The 17637-nt window shown below is 37.0% G+C and overlaps 1 protein-coding gene across 1 annotated transcript in view; it reads left to right on the top strand.

Moving 5' to 3' along the window:
- Nucleotides 1–16958, top strand: part of LOC103372586 (mucin-5AC-like) — a 68432-nt gene extending 51474 nt beyond the window's left edge. Inside the window, exons 31-46 of the mRNA XM_008302267.1 lie at nucleotides 4441–4574; nucleotides 4761–4932; nucleotides 5153–5400; nucleotides 5632–5815; nucleotides 7993–8205; nucleotides 8343–8412; nucleotides 8538–8668; nucleotides 10097–10131; nucleotides 10215–10383; nucleotides 11870–11968; nucleotides 12084–12127; nucleotides 12728–12850; nucleotides 14485–14544; nucleotides 15090–15129; nucleotides 15414–15537; nucleotides 16537–16958. Of these exons, the coding sequence (XP_008300489.1) occupies nucleotides 4441–4574; nucleotides 4761–4932; nucleotides 5153–5400; nucleotides 5632–5815; nucleotides 7993–8205; nucleotides 8343–8412; nucleotides 8538–8668; nucleotides 10097–10131; nucleotides 10215–10383; nucleotides 11870–11968; nucleotides 12084–12127; nucleotides 12728–12850; nucleotides 14485–14544; nucleotides 15090–15129; nucleotides 15414–15537; nucleotides 16537–16759 (2069 nt within the window). The 3' untranslated portion in view covers nucleotides 16760–16958. The remainder of the gene's footprint in view (nucleotides 1–4440; nucleotides 4575–4760; nucleotides 4933–5152; nucleotides 5401–5631; nucleotides 5816–7992; nucleotides 8206–8342; nucleotides 8413–8537; nucleotides 8669–10096; nucleotides 10132–10214; nucleotides 10384–11869; nucleotides 11969–12083; nucleotides 12128–12727; nucleotides 12851–14484; nucleotides 14545–15089; nucleotides 15130–15413; nucleotides 15538–16536) is intronic.
- Nucleotides 16959–17637: the final 679 nt, after the last annotated feature.

Raw genomic sequence — 17637 nt, 5'->3', positions numbered from 1 at the left:
ACAACAACAACTGCTACAACCACCACACCTACTACTACTACAACAACTACAACTCAGCCACCTACAACAACTGCTACAACCACAAAACCTGGTACGACGACAACTCAGCCACCTACAACCACACCACATTCTACTTTAAGTAAATCAGTGTCAACAATTTACCTACCTAAAACTGTCTCATCTACAATTCCAGCTACGACAACTGAGTTACATCCAGTGACAGTGCCGTTCTCTACTCCAGCCACTAAGCCACAGATTTGCCATTGCTTTCATAATGGCACTGAATTTCCTTCTGGTAAGTACAGTTGAACGACACATGCTTTTTAACAAATTTTCATGGCATTACAGTCTTTAAGGGCATCACTAAAACAAGCAACAGCCTTTCATGGTCTGAGTAACACCTACAACTACTACATTGCACATGCAATAACCCTGTCTCTGCTTTATCTTATTAAAAATAATGTGCTCATTGCTAATTGTGTGAAAACATCGGTCAGTTTTCTTTTAGATTTTATATCTTTGATGCAGCTTCCATTTACACCATTTTACAACAAGCTATTCTTATTTTAACAGATACATTCTTGATCTTTTAATGTAATGCTAGAAACAGTAATAAAAAATAGTTTGGGCTTTGCAATGTTAAATATTTTAACCCACTGAACCAGCAGTGCAGCAAATTCTGGCTTAAAAGCATGTACAGTGAGACGGTCTCAAAACGTTCAAATACACAACACTTGGCCCAAGGTAGAATTGAAGAGGAGTGTGAATAACTAAGCCTTAGAAACTGTCATAAGTATTTTATACAGTTTACCAGTCAACATCTTTGTTCAAATTCTGTTCTACAATTTTATGCATTCATAGTTTTCCTGTAAGGAGGAGACACTCGTTCAAAAGTTTATTTTGGCTACAAATCCAAACAAAAATCTTAGGATAATCTGGACTGACTACTGACAGTAGTTAATGCACTGCCATTAAGCTCATGGAACGCTACAGAAATAAAACCCAGGAATACCTTCAACATCCACCAAGTTGCCATGTTGAATATCTGCTAGTTTTTATATTAACTAAGGACTGTCTGCTGAAAGCATGGGCTATTGCTGTTGGAAAACGATGGAATGTCATGTTGTTTATGTTTCATCAGTTTTTCAAGATATAGAATTTTGATTCATTTTTGGAATTATATTGAGTGTACATGTCACACACAAGACATGCTCAGACACAAGTTATGATTTGGAAAATTTTGTTGTATTTAAACTTGGAGTGAAAATAAAATAAAGTAAATTCTAAAGAGGTCTGAAACTGCATAGACTGAATCAAGGCGAGGTAAGACCCAGTGAACCACCTCTGCCGCAAGGCTGATCTTCAGGCCTTACTGATTCAAGGCACACAGCATATACAGTTGTGTTCAAAGTAATAGGAGTGTTTTTTAAAACATGAGTAAAGCTCAAAAATCCTTATATATTTTTATTTCCATTCATTGGGAACACTGCACATTATATTTTACATCAAAACGAGGAAAAAATTTTCAATATTTTCATTACTTTACAGAAAATGAAGAACAAAATGATAATGGCAGTGTCTTTATTTTTAATTTCAAACTCGAATATTTACTCAATGAACTGAAAAAAGTGTTACAATTTAGCATTCCTGTGAGTCCCTAAATTAATATTTAGTTGTATAACCACTGTTTTTGGAAACTTCTTGACATCTGTGTCACATAGAGTTGACCAATTTCTGGCACCTGTAAACACGTATTCCAGCCCAGGATGATTTGACAACCTTCCATAGTTCCTCTGCATTTCTTGGTTTTGCCTCAGACACAGCATGTTTGATGTCACCTCACAAGTTTTCTTTTGGATTAACATCCGAGGCTTGGGCTAACCACTCCATAACCTTATTTTTGTTGGTTTGGAACCAAGTTGCTGCTCACTTACTGGTGTGTTTGGGGTCATTGTCTTTTTGAAACACCCATTTCAAGGGCATTTCCTCTTCAGCATAAGGCAGCATGACCTCTTCAAGTATTTTGATATAAGCAAATTGACAATAAATTATTTGTCATGTGATAATATAATTTCTACCAAAAACAGTGGCTGATCTGGTCAGTCATGTTGGACTACTATTATTTTGAACACAACTGTAGACTAGGCATGTCTTTTTAAGAGGAGAAACAGGCAGATTAACTTGTAACCACTACATCACAGTTACAGTCATGCATTAAGGTAATGTGGTTATCTCCGTTGTTTTGTAAAACAAAGAAGAAGCCACTTAACACTGTTACTGGCTTGATCTGTTGGCCATTAATGTACTGTGTTCAGTTTCCGAACACAAGTTGTAAATACCACGATACATAACATACGCATACATAAGTATCAGGACAATTAAACATTGCATTCATATGTGAACGTGGTTATCTAATTTCAAAACAATAGACATTGCCACAAAGTCAGCATAAGTGTCCACACAGTGAAGGGAAGTGTAGCTTATAGCTATAGCTATAGCTAGGACAGTTAGTGTAAGTCTCAACAACAGAAAAAAATATGTCCCTGTTTGAATGTTGCTGTCCATCTGTGAAGTTAATTAGACACAGACTGTGAGAACACTTCCTTATTTGTCTCAGAGACCATCCAGCACCATGAAGTGTTTAATGCGGACTCTTTTACTTTCAGTGAGCTCTCCACGTTTTACCATTTTGAACAGGAATGAGAAATTTCAAACTGAACTCACCTTCTTATACCCAAATTTTAACCGGCCCACTTTGCTTCTCTGAGAAGTCACAAATTAATCAAGTATTACATTCAGCCACTAAAACATTTTTTTTTTCTGTTCAGGAATGCAATTAAATAAGTATTATTTGACATATTAATCAAGAAATAATAATGTACTTAATTTAATGTGTTTTATAATGTATAATGAGACCAGAAAAGCAGTCACAAAGACTTCAGCAAACAGCAGAAGACAAGTTAAATTTGATTTCTTCATACCGAACAGGCCAAAATGAAAATTATTTCAGATGGCTTCACCATTTATTAAAACACATTAAAGAATTTTGCCAGTCTAATCATATAACTTTTTGCACATTTATTTATAGTATTGCTATTTTTTCATGGTCTCTTATTTGTGCTGAAACCACATGTCTGAAGTGCACAGGCATGGTGATCACAAATTGATGAGGGTTGAGGATAAACTTGAAATTATCTGTAACTGCAAAGGTAACTTGTGATTAAGATTAAAATAAAAATGAGACTGCTGATGAAAATTAGAGTGCTTGAGGATACAGTGTTGTTCAAATATGACTAAAACAAAGTTGAGCTGAAGTGTATGTTTTGAAATCATAATAGTAATTTAGAAAAGAGAAATTTAAGCAACTTAATGATTTTTTGTTTGTTTGTTTTGAGAATCTCCTGTTCATGGACAACATTACAAATGTAAACTTAATATTTCTGGCATGTGACTTGTTCACTCACAGTCCAAAGACGAATCAAGTATGTCTGCCTTGAAAATTCAGTGATACACAAACAAAACAGAAAAACAGCTACAGGGTCTCTTCCTGTTTTCCAACAGCAGTCATACCTAGTAACCACTGACGCTTTCAGCCCACAGTCACCAGTTAATGAAAAACTAGTAGATCTGTGAATTTACAGGCTAAGTTACTTGCTACCCCTCCGTTTTCAATAGATGCTGTAATTACGTGCAATATCAAAAATATTTCTTGACACATACACAGATTAATCAAATTCAAAAACATAACAATGCATTAGGAAGAATGAAAATAGATTTTTACTTACCTTTCTTCTTCTTCTTTTTTTTTTTTTAAATACCAGCCAATGGTGTTGTCAAAAATCTTATCTTCTAGCTTCTTGTTTTTTGTAGTTACATACATAGACTGTATGTAAACTGACTCACTTTATCTCAATATAAATTAATCTAATACATTTTAAGTTGTTGAATATCATGCAAAAAGTACATGATTCAATCATGTCCATCTTGGGAAATAAAATTATATTATCCAAATTACAAGTGTGAATGAGTAACTTAGAAGCACTTTGTAAAGCAAAAAAGTGGAGCATCCATGATTGTCCATAAACTTGTAATGCTCTTTCCTAACTTGGAAACAAGGTGATTAATCTGATTAGACCAAGACAGTAAATTAGCTAATTTACCACCCAGTAAGAGGAGCTGTAGAGTTAGTGTGCTGCTGCTGCTTCAACTGTCAGACTAACTTTGATATCTACACTCTACATGTGTTGCAAACACAAACTGATTGGTGTAACAAATTGCAAGAATACATGTATGTATGTGATGTAGTATTGTACATCACAAAGATACATGTAGACTACATGCACATAAATACATGTAGACTGTAGATGTCCATGTGCTGTACATATGTACATACTGAATCTGATCAGCCACTTTTCAACACTTACTGTGTCTCATTTTCAGGCTCTATAGTTTACAATGAGACAGACAATGATGGCTACTGCTACACAGGGTACTGCAATGAGTCCTGCCATGTAGTGCCTGGACATTACAAGTGTAATATAAAGGCGTGTGTTGATGTACATCCTCCAAGACAGGTACTTCTATATTTCCATTCCATACATATTTAACTTTCATTTTTATTTACATTTTTTTTTTAAGAAAATTGCTCAGCCTTTGAAATTCCATAATGTATTTGTTATGAATTTTGCAAGGCAAATTGATTTGGCAATTTATGACATTCTCTTTTTTTCTTTAATTCTGAACTATGATTCCTTTTGCAGGATGGTGAAATTTGGAAGGCAAGTAACTGCAGTATAGCAACATGTAACAATGGCAGCGTAACCTATAACAACACATATTGTCCAGCTTTGGAGCCTGTAGTGTGTGCAAATAACTTCCCTGCCATTGAAGTGAAAGATGCTGATCAATGTTGCTCCCACTATGAGTGCCAATGTAAGTTTAACCAACTAAAACTTTGCTATCTCACAAAACCCTTAAGTTAAATGTGTAAAAGCATTTTAAATGAAGTAATGTCATGTCTTGATGTCTAAGTTTACTTACATCAATTATATAGACTATACATATTTTATCTACATTATCTGTAAGGAAAAAAAAATCTGTCGGTGATTCTACTTGAAATGTTATTCTAAAGATATATTTGTTTCATATGAAGGTATCTGCTATGGTTGGGGAGACCCACATTATGTCACTTTCGATGGAACCTACTATGGATTTCAAGGAAACTGTTCCTACTGGTTGGTGAAAGAGATCTTGCCCACGTATAACTTCAGCGTTATGATCGATAACTACTACTGTGGTGCAGCTGATGGACTGTCCTGTCCTCAGTCAATTACCGTCTTCTACAATAGCTACAAGATCTTTATTACACAGAAGGACTTCAATGGGATTTTTACAAACCTCGTAAGTTTTCAATATACTCAAATGTTGCCATATTCTAGACATTATTCTTGCAGCTAATCCTTTCAGTGCATTTGCAGCCATTGAGTTGGACGTATTATATGTCTGACCTAATCTAATTTGCAAAACTATCTAAAAAAAAAATACCATTACTGTAGCTATACTGAATCTTTAAAAAAAATAAATAAAAAAGTCTGGGTTTTTTCTGACATTTATGACATGCTTCTGTTGTAGATTACTGTGAACAACAGGCCTGTAAGTCCTGCATACCAGAATGGTGACTTCCGAGTGATTACCACTGGTATCAATACAGTGCTCGTCATCCCAGAAATCCAGGCCAAGATCACCTTTTCAGGGCTTATGTTCAGTATCTACTTGCCCTATGAAATATTTGCTGGCAACACTGAGGGGCAATGTGGTGAGTTCTACAGCAGAAATGTATAGTATGGATGTGGTTTTGGACACGAGTTGATGAACGATAAGCATATTTAAAGCCAGTAAATACCTATTGCACCTAACTGAAACACTTTGCGTTTCACATGCTTAAATCTTAAAATGGCTTTCACAGTGCAGAACTTACTTGAGTCGTGCCATGGCTGATGACGTTTTTTTTTCCAGGCACATGTGACAACAACCGGACAGATGACTGTAGATTGCCTGATGGTCAAATTGATCCTTCATGTCCTAATATGGCACACCAGTGGCACACAAATAACAGCAAGTGTGTGAATCCAACTCCGCCACCAACTCCCTCGACAACAACAACAGCAACAGCAGCACCTACACCCACTACCTGCAATGCAACCGTCTGTGAGGTCATTCAGAGCAGGTAGGAGGAAAACAGAACATATGTCAACAATGACATTAATTATCAAACGTACATGGAATATTTTATCGCTAAAAAGACACGTTTTTTGTATTTCACTTGTTTTTATTTTACCAGTAATAGTATTTTGTAAACAATCAATGTGACTATTTTTTAACTGCAGAATATCAGAATATTAAATAGGCCGATCAACAATTTTTTATTCTCTCACTGAAGCCTTTTTAGATATGTGCCTCATCAGCACTTCCACACAGCTCAAATTCTAATTAAATACCGTAGGAATAATGTAAAAGTCACAACAGCACAGAAAGCTGAGATTAAATACAGTCTGTTACACTGTATTACATACATAGTCTTGTTGAAACACTGGTCAATTTTATGTTAGAAAATATGGATCTACTCATGTTAGGACAATCCAAAAATCTTTTCCCCATATATACACACACATATATATACCATGATTGTATAACCCCTGTTTCTAGCCATGTTTGGAATTTAAAGGTCTGTAGCTTTAAATACATCTAAACTGGTGCTGGTACCGCTGTCTTCAGGAAGGAAGTTCTCTTATATGCATGATGAGTTTCAAAGACAGTGTTGCAATTATAAAATCAGTATTTTGGCAGTGCAGAGCTGCAACATGGGAAATAGCTCTGAAGTGACTGCTGGTCAACATCTACTATTAATGAGCTGACTTTCAGGCAACATTTCATACTCATTCGAGGCAGGTGTTGGCAGGCTGCAGGGAGACGTCACTTATATGTCACCGTTATGAGCACCTCGAGAAACGCAGGCAGGCGACAGAGCAGGGGACTGGTTGGAGAACTGGAGGCAGAACAAACAGGAACTAGTTTACAAACAACCAAGGAGGGATATAGGTAGAGAAGAGGAAAAGGGAGTGAGTAGAAGTAGGGAAGAGACAACTGCAGGGGCAGGGATCCTGACAAATGACGTATAAAGTTGAATGAAACTAATCAATTAGGTAAACTCCCAGGTTCTCTTGATGACCTATAATTTTCTTCTCCAAATTCAGACAAAACTGAAGTTATTGTATTTGGCCTCAAACATCTTCTCTTACACTTTCTAATCAGATAGTTACTCTGGGTGGCTATTCCACTGCGTCCAGTTGTACTGTAAAAAAACTTGGAGTTATTGTTGACCAGGATATTTTCTTTAGTTCACACATAAGCACTTGTGTAGGATAATTTTCTTTCACCTGCATGATATTCAATTTTACTTTTATAGTGCTTTTATAGTGCTAATTCACAAGATATGTCATGTTATAATATTTCACATAGTAGGATGAAAACCATAGGAATTTTTAAACAAAGAACCAAACAATCCAAAGTTGCTTTTGGATTCCCTATGAACAAGCAGTTGATGACAGTGGGAAGGAACCAAAAAAAATTCCCTTTAATGAGGAGGAAAGAAAAAAAAAACTTGAACAGAACCAGGCTCAGGGAAGGCAGCCATCTGCCTCGACCAGTTTGGATGAGAGTGGGAATGAAAAGTCTGGGAGTGCAAATGAAAACTTTAAGTAATAGACAGAGGAGGAGGACACACAACAACAAAAATTATGTCTGAGAATAGAGCTTTCTGCTGCAGCCAGGTTTTAGATCATTACCTAATGTAACATTTAGAAGAGAGAGATGGCCCTGTGAGGCAAATTACATTCTACATGGCACCAGCTGTGTGTTACATTCAACACATGGTTGATTAATTCACTTGTCTCAGCTTGATAATGTGTAACCATATATTCAATTTTATTAAAGTGCTCATACTTACCATAAATTATATCTTCTCCAGTGTGTTCAAACGTTGTCACGGAATCATTGACTACAACCCATTTGTTGTGGCCTGTGAGTTTGATGTGTGCCACACGCACCTTACACACATTGGCTGTAACAGCTTACAAACATATGCGGATGCCTGTGCTGAGGCTGGAGTGTGCATTGACTGGAGGTCAGCCACCGGTGGACTCTGTGGTATGCATCTGCACTGTTTATGTCAAGCACTACATACTCATAATTAACATAACAATTAACATAATAAAACACATCTCAAGAACACCACAAACACAATGAGTGACAAACATATTTATTTTCTCTTTATCTCTTAATAGAATATACATGTCCAAGCCCCAAAGTGTATCAGGCCTGTGGGCCGCTGGTGGAGCCCACCTGTGATTCCTGGTAAAGCAATCCATCAACACTTGGTTATGACTCATCAAAGTCAATCAGCTTTTATTAACTTCTACATACTCTGACACACATACAACAAGATGTGTTCTTCTCATTACATGCTTTTTTTTCTGCAGGTACAATCAGAAATTCATCTATACCAGAAACGAGTTCAGTGCCATGACAAATGTGACTATGGAGGGTTGCTACTGCCCAAATGGCACTTTCCTACTGTCTTCTGGCTCAAATGAATGTGTGCCTACCTGTGGTGAGAACAGATAACACTACTGTATGGAAAAGCCTAAGCTGCATTTATGAATGCCCTGCATTTAACAATGGCCTTTTCTGTTCAAGTTAAAATTCTATTATCCCAGTTCAGCTTGAGGACCAGTTAGCACAACACCAGAAGCAGATTATTAAAGCAATACGCAAGCTTACTTAGAAAAAGATTTAAAGGAGAGCAGGCAGAGGCGGAATTCAGATGAGGTTGCGAAAACAACAGAACAACAAATTAAGAATCAGAAGGCTGAGAGGCAGTGGCATTAGCCACGAAGACAATTTGACAGTGACCTAAGGGTATATGGTGCCTATGAAAAGTATTCACCTCCCTTGGAAGTTTTCCTCCTCCATTGCTTTTCAACATTGAATCATTGTCAATTTATTTAGCTTTTTTGACAAGAATTCACAAAACTTGTATACTGCAGTTTTATCCAGTTTTTCTTCGCAAAACTGTAAATACTCTGTAAAAACTGTGAAGTTACATGGGGATTGTAAGTGAACAACCCATTTCAAGTCCAGACACAAATTCTCAGTTGGATTTAGGTCTAGACTTTGACTCAGCCACTCAAGAACATTTATTTTGTTGTCTTTAAACTATTTCTGTGTGGCTTTGGTGGTATGTTTCGTCGTATTGTCTTGCTGGAAAATAAATCTTCTGCCAGGTCACAGTTCTCTTGCAGACTGCTGATGGAGAGCATCTGGTGTAAATGACTTGAACTGTCAACTGAGCCTGCCATCATGTTGACATGCCTACTCAAATTTTTTTGCCACACAAATACAGTAGTCCCCACCTGCCTTACCCACCTGATTTGGTTGGTTTCAATTTCTTCCTCTTCACCATAATTAAATTGATATGACAGAGTCATCATTTTGACACAGTAGGGAAGATCATGCCACAAAAGGCGCTCGATGTCCTTACAGAAAAGGACTTCCAGAATATGTTCTCAGCACAGCAGGAATGCTGGAAGCAATGTGTCACTGCCCAAAGGGACTATTTGAAATAGATCGTAGCAAAATGTAAATCAAGTATGGCTTTTGCTTTTTTATTTTAGAATTGCAGACTCTGAGCTTTTCCATTGCACCTTGTCAATCAAACAGTTTTCCATAATGTTGCCACTCAGTATAGCTGATGGGGGCATATGGTAGAAGTAATTAAAGAAGAATAATGATGCCAGTTTAGAAAAACACTGTCATCCTCATTCTTTTTTGGTTTGCTGCTTTCTTGCATAGATTTCTGCTTTTATTGTCATGATTTATCTCCCAAACAAAACATATTTAGCTTTTCATGGCACTAGACTACTGAGACTACACTGAGACTGATGCCATTAGAGCAGTTGCTACAACTGAAGTCAGACTCAGCTAACCAATGCTCTAATGATTGCAAATACCTTAATGCTTCGTGTTTTTCTCCTAATAGAAATCTGTCGTCTGGCAAATGGAAAATGGACGAAGGTAAGTCATTTATTGACAATGTCATTCCACTTTTACATAAGCTGAAGTTAATTATTTGCTCCTATAAAATATTGTGTCCTTAGGCCAATGCAACATGGATAGAAGACTGTGAGGAATGTATATGTGAGGAAGACACACTGCAGGTTTCCTGCCATCATGTATCGTGCCCAACACAGCCACCCCTCAGCTGTGACCAAGAAGGTCAGGTCAAGGTCAATGATACTGTTGGCTGCTGTCAGACAGAGAAGTGTGGTAAGAACACACATTTTCTACTAAATATACTCTGTATTTAAAAACTGATTTTGTATTTATTTATGACAGTATGTAGACTATACATTTTCACAGTCTTGAGCCTATCCCAGTAGGCATTCCACCCAACAGTTTAACAGGACACATTTGTGTTATGAAATAAACACTCCACTGTAAAAGTCTTCCCTGCTATCAGCTGTTTAGTGTTAAAATGTCAGTAACACAAATGGCCAGAATTAAGCTGTTCATGAACTATGTATATCTGCAAATAGTAACCAAAAAGACATCAAATATTTGACATATCTGCATTTTTTTTAAATAAGAGGACTAAAGAATGGAACTATTTTATTATAATTTATAGGCTTCTTTTTCAGAGGGGCAACAATATCAATTGATGAATGCAGAAAAGCTGCAGTGTTATCAACAAGATTATCCACCTGTGTGGGACTATGATTAGAGGAGCTGCTCCCCATTGTGTTGCCATATGGCATTGAAGTAAATAATAACGGAATAATTTCCCTAAATTTAGTTACTGTAGTATCAGATAGACATCTGCTGTAATGGATCTCTTTGGTCGATGCTCCGTAGTGCATTACTGTAAATTCAAACATTATTAAAAAATGATCAGACAGAAAACAGTTTAGTTGAAAAATAGCAAGATGTTTGATTTCTATGCCATATGTCAAAACAAGATCAAGGCTATGGTTAAAACTACGGAGGGTGAGCTCAGGGTCATGGCTCTGCCTTTTGCAGAGACATGACAATGAGGTGATTCGCAGTCAAGTGTGAAGCAACTATGTGAGACAACATCTCCAAGTCTGTGGAAATGGCCAGAAACTGGCGGATTGCTCCCTCCTAGTTGGGTGTAAGCTTCTGCCTGAAGTGAAAGTGTTTAAGTACCTTGGAACCTTTTTCACATGGGATGGAATAATGGAGCATGAAACAGACAGACTGGTGGAGCATCAGTAGCAATGCACATTTAAAATGAGTTCAGATTCATTCTTCAAAGATCTTACAGTAGTCAGCTTGTGTGGAGAAAGACAGGGAAAGAACTCTAACCAGACTACACCAATACTACTTTAAAGCATCAAGGTGTTCACAGTGGTGTAGTTGTATAGAACTTGTAGTTATTGATGGAATCATTAAACTTAAAGAGTACAATGAAATTTTGGATGCAACCAGAAGAAAGTTTTTCAAGTGACACAAGGGGACCTTTCAACAGGATAATAAGCATAATGAGCACCTGTAGCATGCCATGGGGAAAAAGAATGTTAGTTCCTCGATGTTCTCGTGTGGATGAACTGAACGTTTTGTGGCTAAAGTATGGAGGGAAATGAAGGCTATTACAGAAACAGAAGGTTAGGGTCAGGGGCCACGGTACAACAATGTAGCAGGCCCTTTTTAACATTTTATGTGTTCTTTCTCAGTGAAAGAGGTCTTGCTGTAACGAACATCCTCTCTTCATTCTCTTCATTGTATCTTTAAACAGAGTGCGACTTGAGGCAGTGTTCTGGTTCTGTGCCATGCTGTCCTGCTGGTTATACCATGAACACCACAATGGGAGTCTGCTGTGCCAAACACTTCTGTGGTGAGTGTGCTTGTGTGTGCATGTTATTTAGTTGCATAGTCAGGGTAAAATTTACCACTGTGACTGTTGTAAAACATTTGCCATGCTTACATTAACTGGTCTGTTTCCTTGACAGTTCCAAAAAGTGACGTGTGTGTATTTAACAACCAAGAATATCAGGTAAGAGCTCACATACGTATACAATCCTCATGTGAAACTAATGTGAATAGATCAAAATAAAACATTAAAAAAAAAAAATGTTTAATGGCTTTTTCAACATACAGGTTAGTATTGGTATTTTTCAACAACCAAAAGCTCAAAGATGTGTGTGGGACGATAACTGGTGTCAATGGTCTGTTGTGCTAAGTCTATTTAACTGCCTTCTCTTTTTCAGTTTTCTTTTAAATCTCATATACTCTATTAGCCATATAATATTTTTGAAGTTGGTAATTGGAGGAACTTGGAGACTGAGACTGTCACACAGAACTGGCCCTTACATGTTTTCATCCTTTTTCCACATAAGCCTATGTTCACTATGAAAATATCCATCAGTGGTCACTTGTACACATGTAAAGTTAATGGCATTCAACAAAAACAACCCAGTCGTAAGTTCTCTCTAGTTTTTTGACTGATGCTGTCAGCTTTTATGGTCATTGATGAGGTTGTAGTTTACAGTGGACAGCATGATATTGAGAGGTACTCCTTGGAGCACACCCGAGGTTATTTAGAATCGGTTCAGGACTTTTTTTTGGTGCTGACCTTCTCACCCTGTACATTCAGGTTGGAGATGTGGTGCCCATGACACCATGTAACAAGTGCAGTTGTAGTGACCAGACAGATGCCAGCAGCCACCTGCACAAAGTAGAATGTCAGCCTATACCATGTGACACAAACTGTCCTCTGGTAAGACCGTCTTTTTTTCACCTCCCTCCTGCTTTGCTCATATTCACAGTTATGCCTTTACTGAAAAGCACATTCCTTGACCATTGTCTTCAAAGTATTCATTGCTGTTTTATTTATTTTAATGATAAGTACCATTGGTGTCATTGTAATTTTTATAGTTGCCATTACTGCTTGTAGTCACTGAACTTTAAGAGTTTCCTCTATGCTGTTTCTATTCTGCTTCATTGTATTTTCAGTTATTTGCTTTCAGAAATTAGATCAAAATACATGAAAAACACAAAAAGTTAGATTTCTGTGAGTGTGTCACTGTGACCTCATGCTCATCTATGTCTTTATACTGTCATCACGAGCAACACATGCACTGCACTCAGATCATCTCCATTTTACTAACTGTGAGTTCCTGCATCAATTGGCTGAACCTTTGTTAAATTAGGTGAGTTACTTTAAAGGAGGTGAATGTTTAGAAACAATAACATATTAACTAACCACATAGTTACTCTGGATGACATTGCCTTGGACTCCTGTTCTACCTTAGAGTAATTGTTGACCAGGAGACGGGACAGTGGTCATCTGCCTCAACCATTTTGAATGAATGACAGGATGAGGAAGATGAGTGCTTGGGTGGGGATAGCAGGATAGCAGATGAAGAACAGACAAAGAATACATATGATCTCATACAACATAACACTCCAGCTCCTAGTTTGGCCCTTGGAAGGCAGACACAATTTCTACTTTTAAAATTTAAAAGGTTTTTTTTTTGATAGGGTTTATAGTTGTGCAATAAGTCCTCTTGAAATACCTGTTTGTTATAGTCAGTGCAAGCCACAAAAAATGCAAATCTCAACTAACCATTGTAAATGCTGACATCAAACAGCATCATCTAGACCTGATCATGTGCAGGCTTTTATTGGTATGTTGTGTATGCACTTCAATTTAGGGTTTTGAGTACCAAAACGTCTCTGGCCAGTGCTGCGGGAAGTGTATCCAGACAAGCTGCATTATTACGCTGTCAAACAACTTAACACAGACATTAAAGGTTGGTATATGTGTGTGTGCATTGTAGGCCTTGTGTATAAATTAAAATTGAATATAATAGTAGCTTGTATTGTTTTAAAATGTAAATTGTAAGGCAGTAGAGGCTTTTCAAATCACCCTGTTAACGTGAGGAAATGTGTCTCTTAGAAAAATGTAATGCATGTATATTTTAATTCTGTGATGAATCATAATCAACAAAGGGCTGCCTGATATAGTGGCAAATGTAATTTTAAAATTTCAGCTCTGGAAAATGGTTTCATCGTCGAGTTGACAAATTACAAAACCTTTGCTATTTTCTTTTAAGTTTCTTCAAGTCAGCTTTCCATGACAAGACAAACAAGACATGACTAAATTCATCATACATTTGATGATGCTAACACATAGAAAGTTATATCAGGCATGGTAACATGGAGGCAAAATGGCTTAGAGTCAAAGGCTATAAACATTAACAAAGAACAGTCCACATATGATGGTTGGAAGAGAACAGTGATTCTGACACTGAGTTCCAAAATTGTGTTATTGTTCTTCAGCCTGGAAACTTCTGGACTCCTGATGAGAACCAATGTGTGAAGTATGAGTGTGTGAACACCACTAATCAGTTCATCACCATTGAGGCAAAGACGACATGCCCACCCTACAACATCGATAACTGCGTACCGGTAGGCATCACTCAAGTACACCCAGGCCACCATCATTGAGACAGCAAGAAACCAGAGGACAGGAAGGCACAGTACAACAAAATCAGTGTTATTTTCCCTGTTCCATGAGACCTAGTTTAACTTAAAGATAATAAACTATTTACCTAATACTGAACAGCAAACCAAATGCAATTTATTGTACAGTTAGATATTACGCTTCTCTATTTCATATTGGCAAACCTGTTTTGAGAAGATTGTCCTTATTCTACCTGTGCACCAGTCTTTAGTTTTTATTTAGTCTTTGTAGTAGTGTAGCTCACATACATGGTAGCAGTGGAATTAACTATCCCTCAACAATCTTGCTGGTAAGTTAATATGAAAGTTGATTTTTTGGGGGATTACAATATAAAACATGAATTGGTGGTGAAATGTTCATGTTTCTGGGACAAGAAGTAAAGTCACAGGAATTCACCAGTGTGAGCACACTGCCACTTTTTTAATGGGTATCTCTACAAAGAAAAGCCAGAACCGTGTGAATACTAATATGAATGTTTTGTCTCCTGAAGGGAACGGAGACCATCGGTCCAGACGGATGCTGTCCTGTCTGTATGTATAAATTCTACACATTTTTCCTACTTACACAAACACAGCGATTTGATTAGTTCTTCTGTTTAGTTAAGTTGGAGTTACATTTGATTTACTTCTCAAACAAATACAATGCAAAAAAACAACAACACGTGATTCAATTGTATTTCCAGTTCCATAGTGGTTTGTCCCTAAGAAAACCAGAACCAAAGAAAATACAGTTGTGCTTGCATCACAGATTTGATGATCAGTGCATGAGGTCAAATGAGATGTTTCTTTTCACATATTTCTCCTGTGTGCCTTAGGTATTCCAAAGGATCACTCCTGCAATGTGTCCACAACTGCCGTACATGTGGAAAGCCAAGGCTGCCAGTCCAAAGAGCTAGTTAACATCACATCTTGTAGTGGAGCATGTGGTACCCTCACTGTGTGAGTCTCCTCTTTCCTTATCATCAGTACCAAGTGTGTGTCACTGTTGGAGTTAGGGAACTTTACTGGAAAACTAAAAAAAAAGAATTGTCAAAATCTGTGCATGACATATAATAACGTTTAGTTTAAAAAAAAGTTTAGTTAGTTTAGTCTGAGACATTGAAGAGTTTTAGAAATGCTCAATCCTACGCTTCCCATAATGCAACTCCATATTTTCTATGTATCTGACTTTCCGAATCTGTTGAATAACATCATATTTGTTATTTCACAAACACAAACTATTGCTTGGAATTAATAGTTTCCACAACTGCTGCCTGAAATCATGTCCCTTTTTACTAATTTCCATCCTTCTAGATAATGTTTACTCAGTAGTGAACACAACATTGAGATTTTGGACATTTACTAATCATCTGCATTTTGCATCATCACAGCTGTTTACCAGTTATTCGACAGTCATTCCATGACATTGTTGGAAAGAAGAAGTGTTTATAACAAAGCTCTTTGTTCCATTCTGTAACTGCTGAGAACCTTGTACAATCAGTAACCTTACATATTCAGAATTCAGACACTTTAAAACAATGTAGTGCACTATTTAGCAAATTGAGAATGATTTTAGACTCAGCCATTTGTCAGCTCTGATTGAATCATCTGACTTATTTTTCTCAGGCTTTACAAAGTTCCCCCAGAGCCACAGAATACATTACACAAGTGTTTTCACTGGCTCTATCATACTGAAAATGAGCAATGATTTGATTGTTTGTGTACAAAAAATGTTTGAGTACCCCTTTAAAAGATTTAAATAGAAATTATTGATTGCAACATGTTTTGCTGAGTTGCGAGATAAATATGACTTAAAAGCTTTAATCACAAACTCTTACTGATGAGCTTTCTAAACTTAATAGCTTTCTAGTTTGACATTTCTATTTTTGTGAGCTGAATTACATTTTTTTTCAAATTTACCTGACTTTCTTTCTTCCACACCTTTTTCTCTTCTCCCAGGTACTCTACGAAAATTAAATCTTTGCAGCACACCTGCACCTGCTGCCAGGAGGTGGCTACTTCTCAGCGACAGATCCAGCTCTCCTGCCCTGACAACACTGAGATCACCTACACTTACACCCACATTGATGCTTGCAGCTGTCTCAAAACAGAGTGCTCTGCGCCTGGCAACAGTGCAACGACTACCCCCTCCAGCAGCAAGTCACATCGACGCAGGAGATAAAGAAAAAAACAGAACTATCATAGCTACTGGTCACATAAAGAGCATGAATTTATAGGACCATAAATCAACTGCTATAATGAATCGATGTTTTTCCATCTGCTTACATATTTCTCTATTTATTTGTATTAATACTTAATTTCAGCTTGATAAGACTCATAAAGATCACCATATTAAAGAGCAAACTGTCTGTTTTTGTCCTGTCCTGTATGTATAGCATGCATGAGTGTATCTATCCAAATCTGACCAATCACAACCCTTTTCCTTTAGAGGCAAATAAAATTAAACCTCTTCCAGCAACTGTAAGTTTTAATACATTGTAAAAGTACCTGTCAAAAGTTTTTACTTTATTTTTCCCGTTGTGTCACACTGAAGACATAAAAACTATAAAATAACACATGCAGAATTAGGAAGTAAGCAAAAACAAGTGTTAACAAAGAAAAATATGATGTAGGATTTTTCAAAGTAACCACCTTTTACTTAAATGACAGCTTTGGAAACTCTTCACTTAGTTAGCTTCATGAGATAGTCACCCAGAATGCTTTTCCAACAGTGAGTTTCCACATACACTAAATACTAGTTACTTATTTTTCTTACTTTTTTCTTTGCAGCTCATCTCAGGTCATCTCCCTTGGGTTGAGGTCATGTGATTGTTGTGACCAGGTCATTTAATGCAGCTTCTGTCATTCTCCTTCTTGGCCAACATAGCTCTTGCATAGCCTGGAAGTGTGATTCAAGCTGTTGCCCCACTGAAAACTAGTGGTGATCTCACTAAGCACAAGCTACAAGGTTGTGTTAGTTATGCTGGTTACATGTGAATTATTGGATTTCTTTCAAGTTAGTAAGAGTGTCAACTGCAAGTGGATTTTGAACTCATATAC

Source organism: Stegastes partitus, unplaced genomic scaffold (genome assembly GCF_000690725.1).
Source record: "Stegastes partitus isolate 25-593 unplaced genomic scaffold, Stegastes_partitus-1.0.2 Scaffold1783, whole genome shotgun sequence".
Lineage (NCBI taxonomy): Eukaryota > Metazoa > Chordata > Actinopteri > Pomacentridae > Stegastes > Stegastes partitus.
The sequence above is the reverse complement of the archived record's forward strand: the minus strand, read 5'-3'. Positions and strand labels throughout refer to the sequence as shown.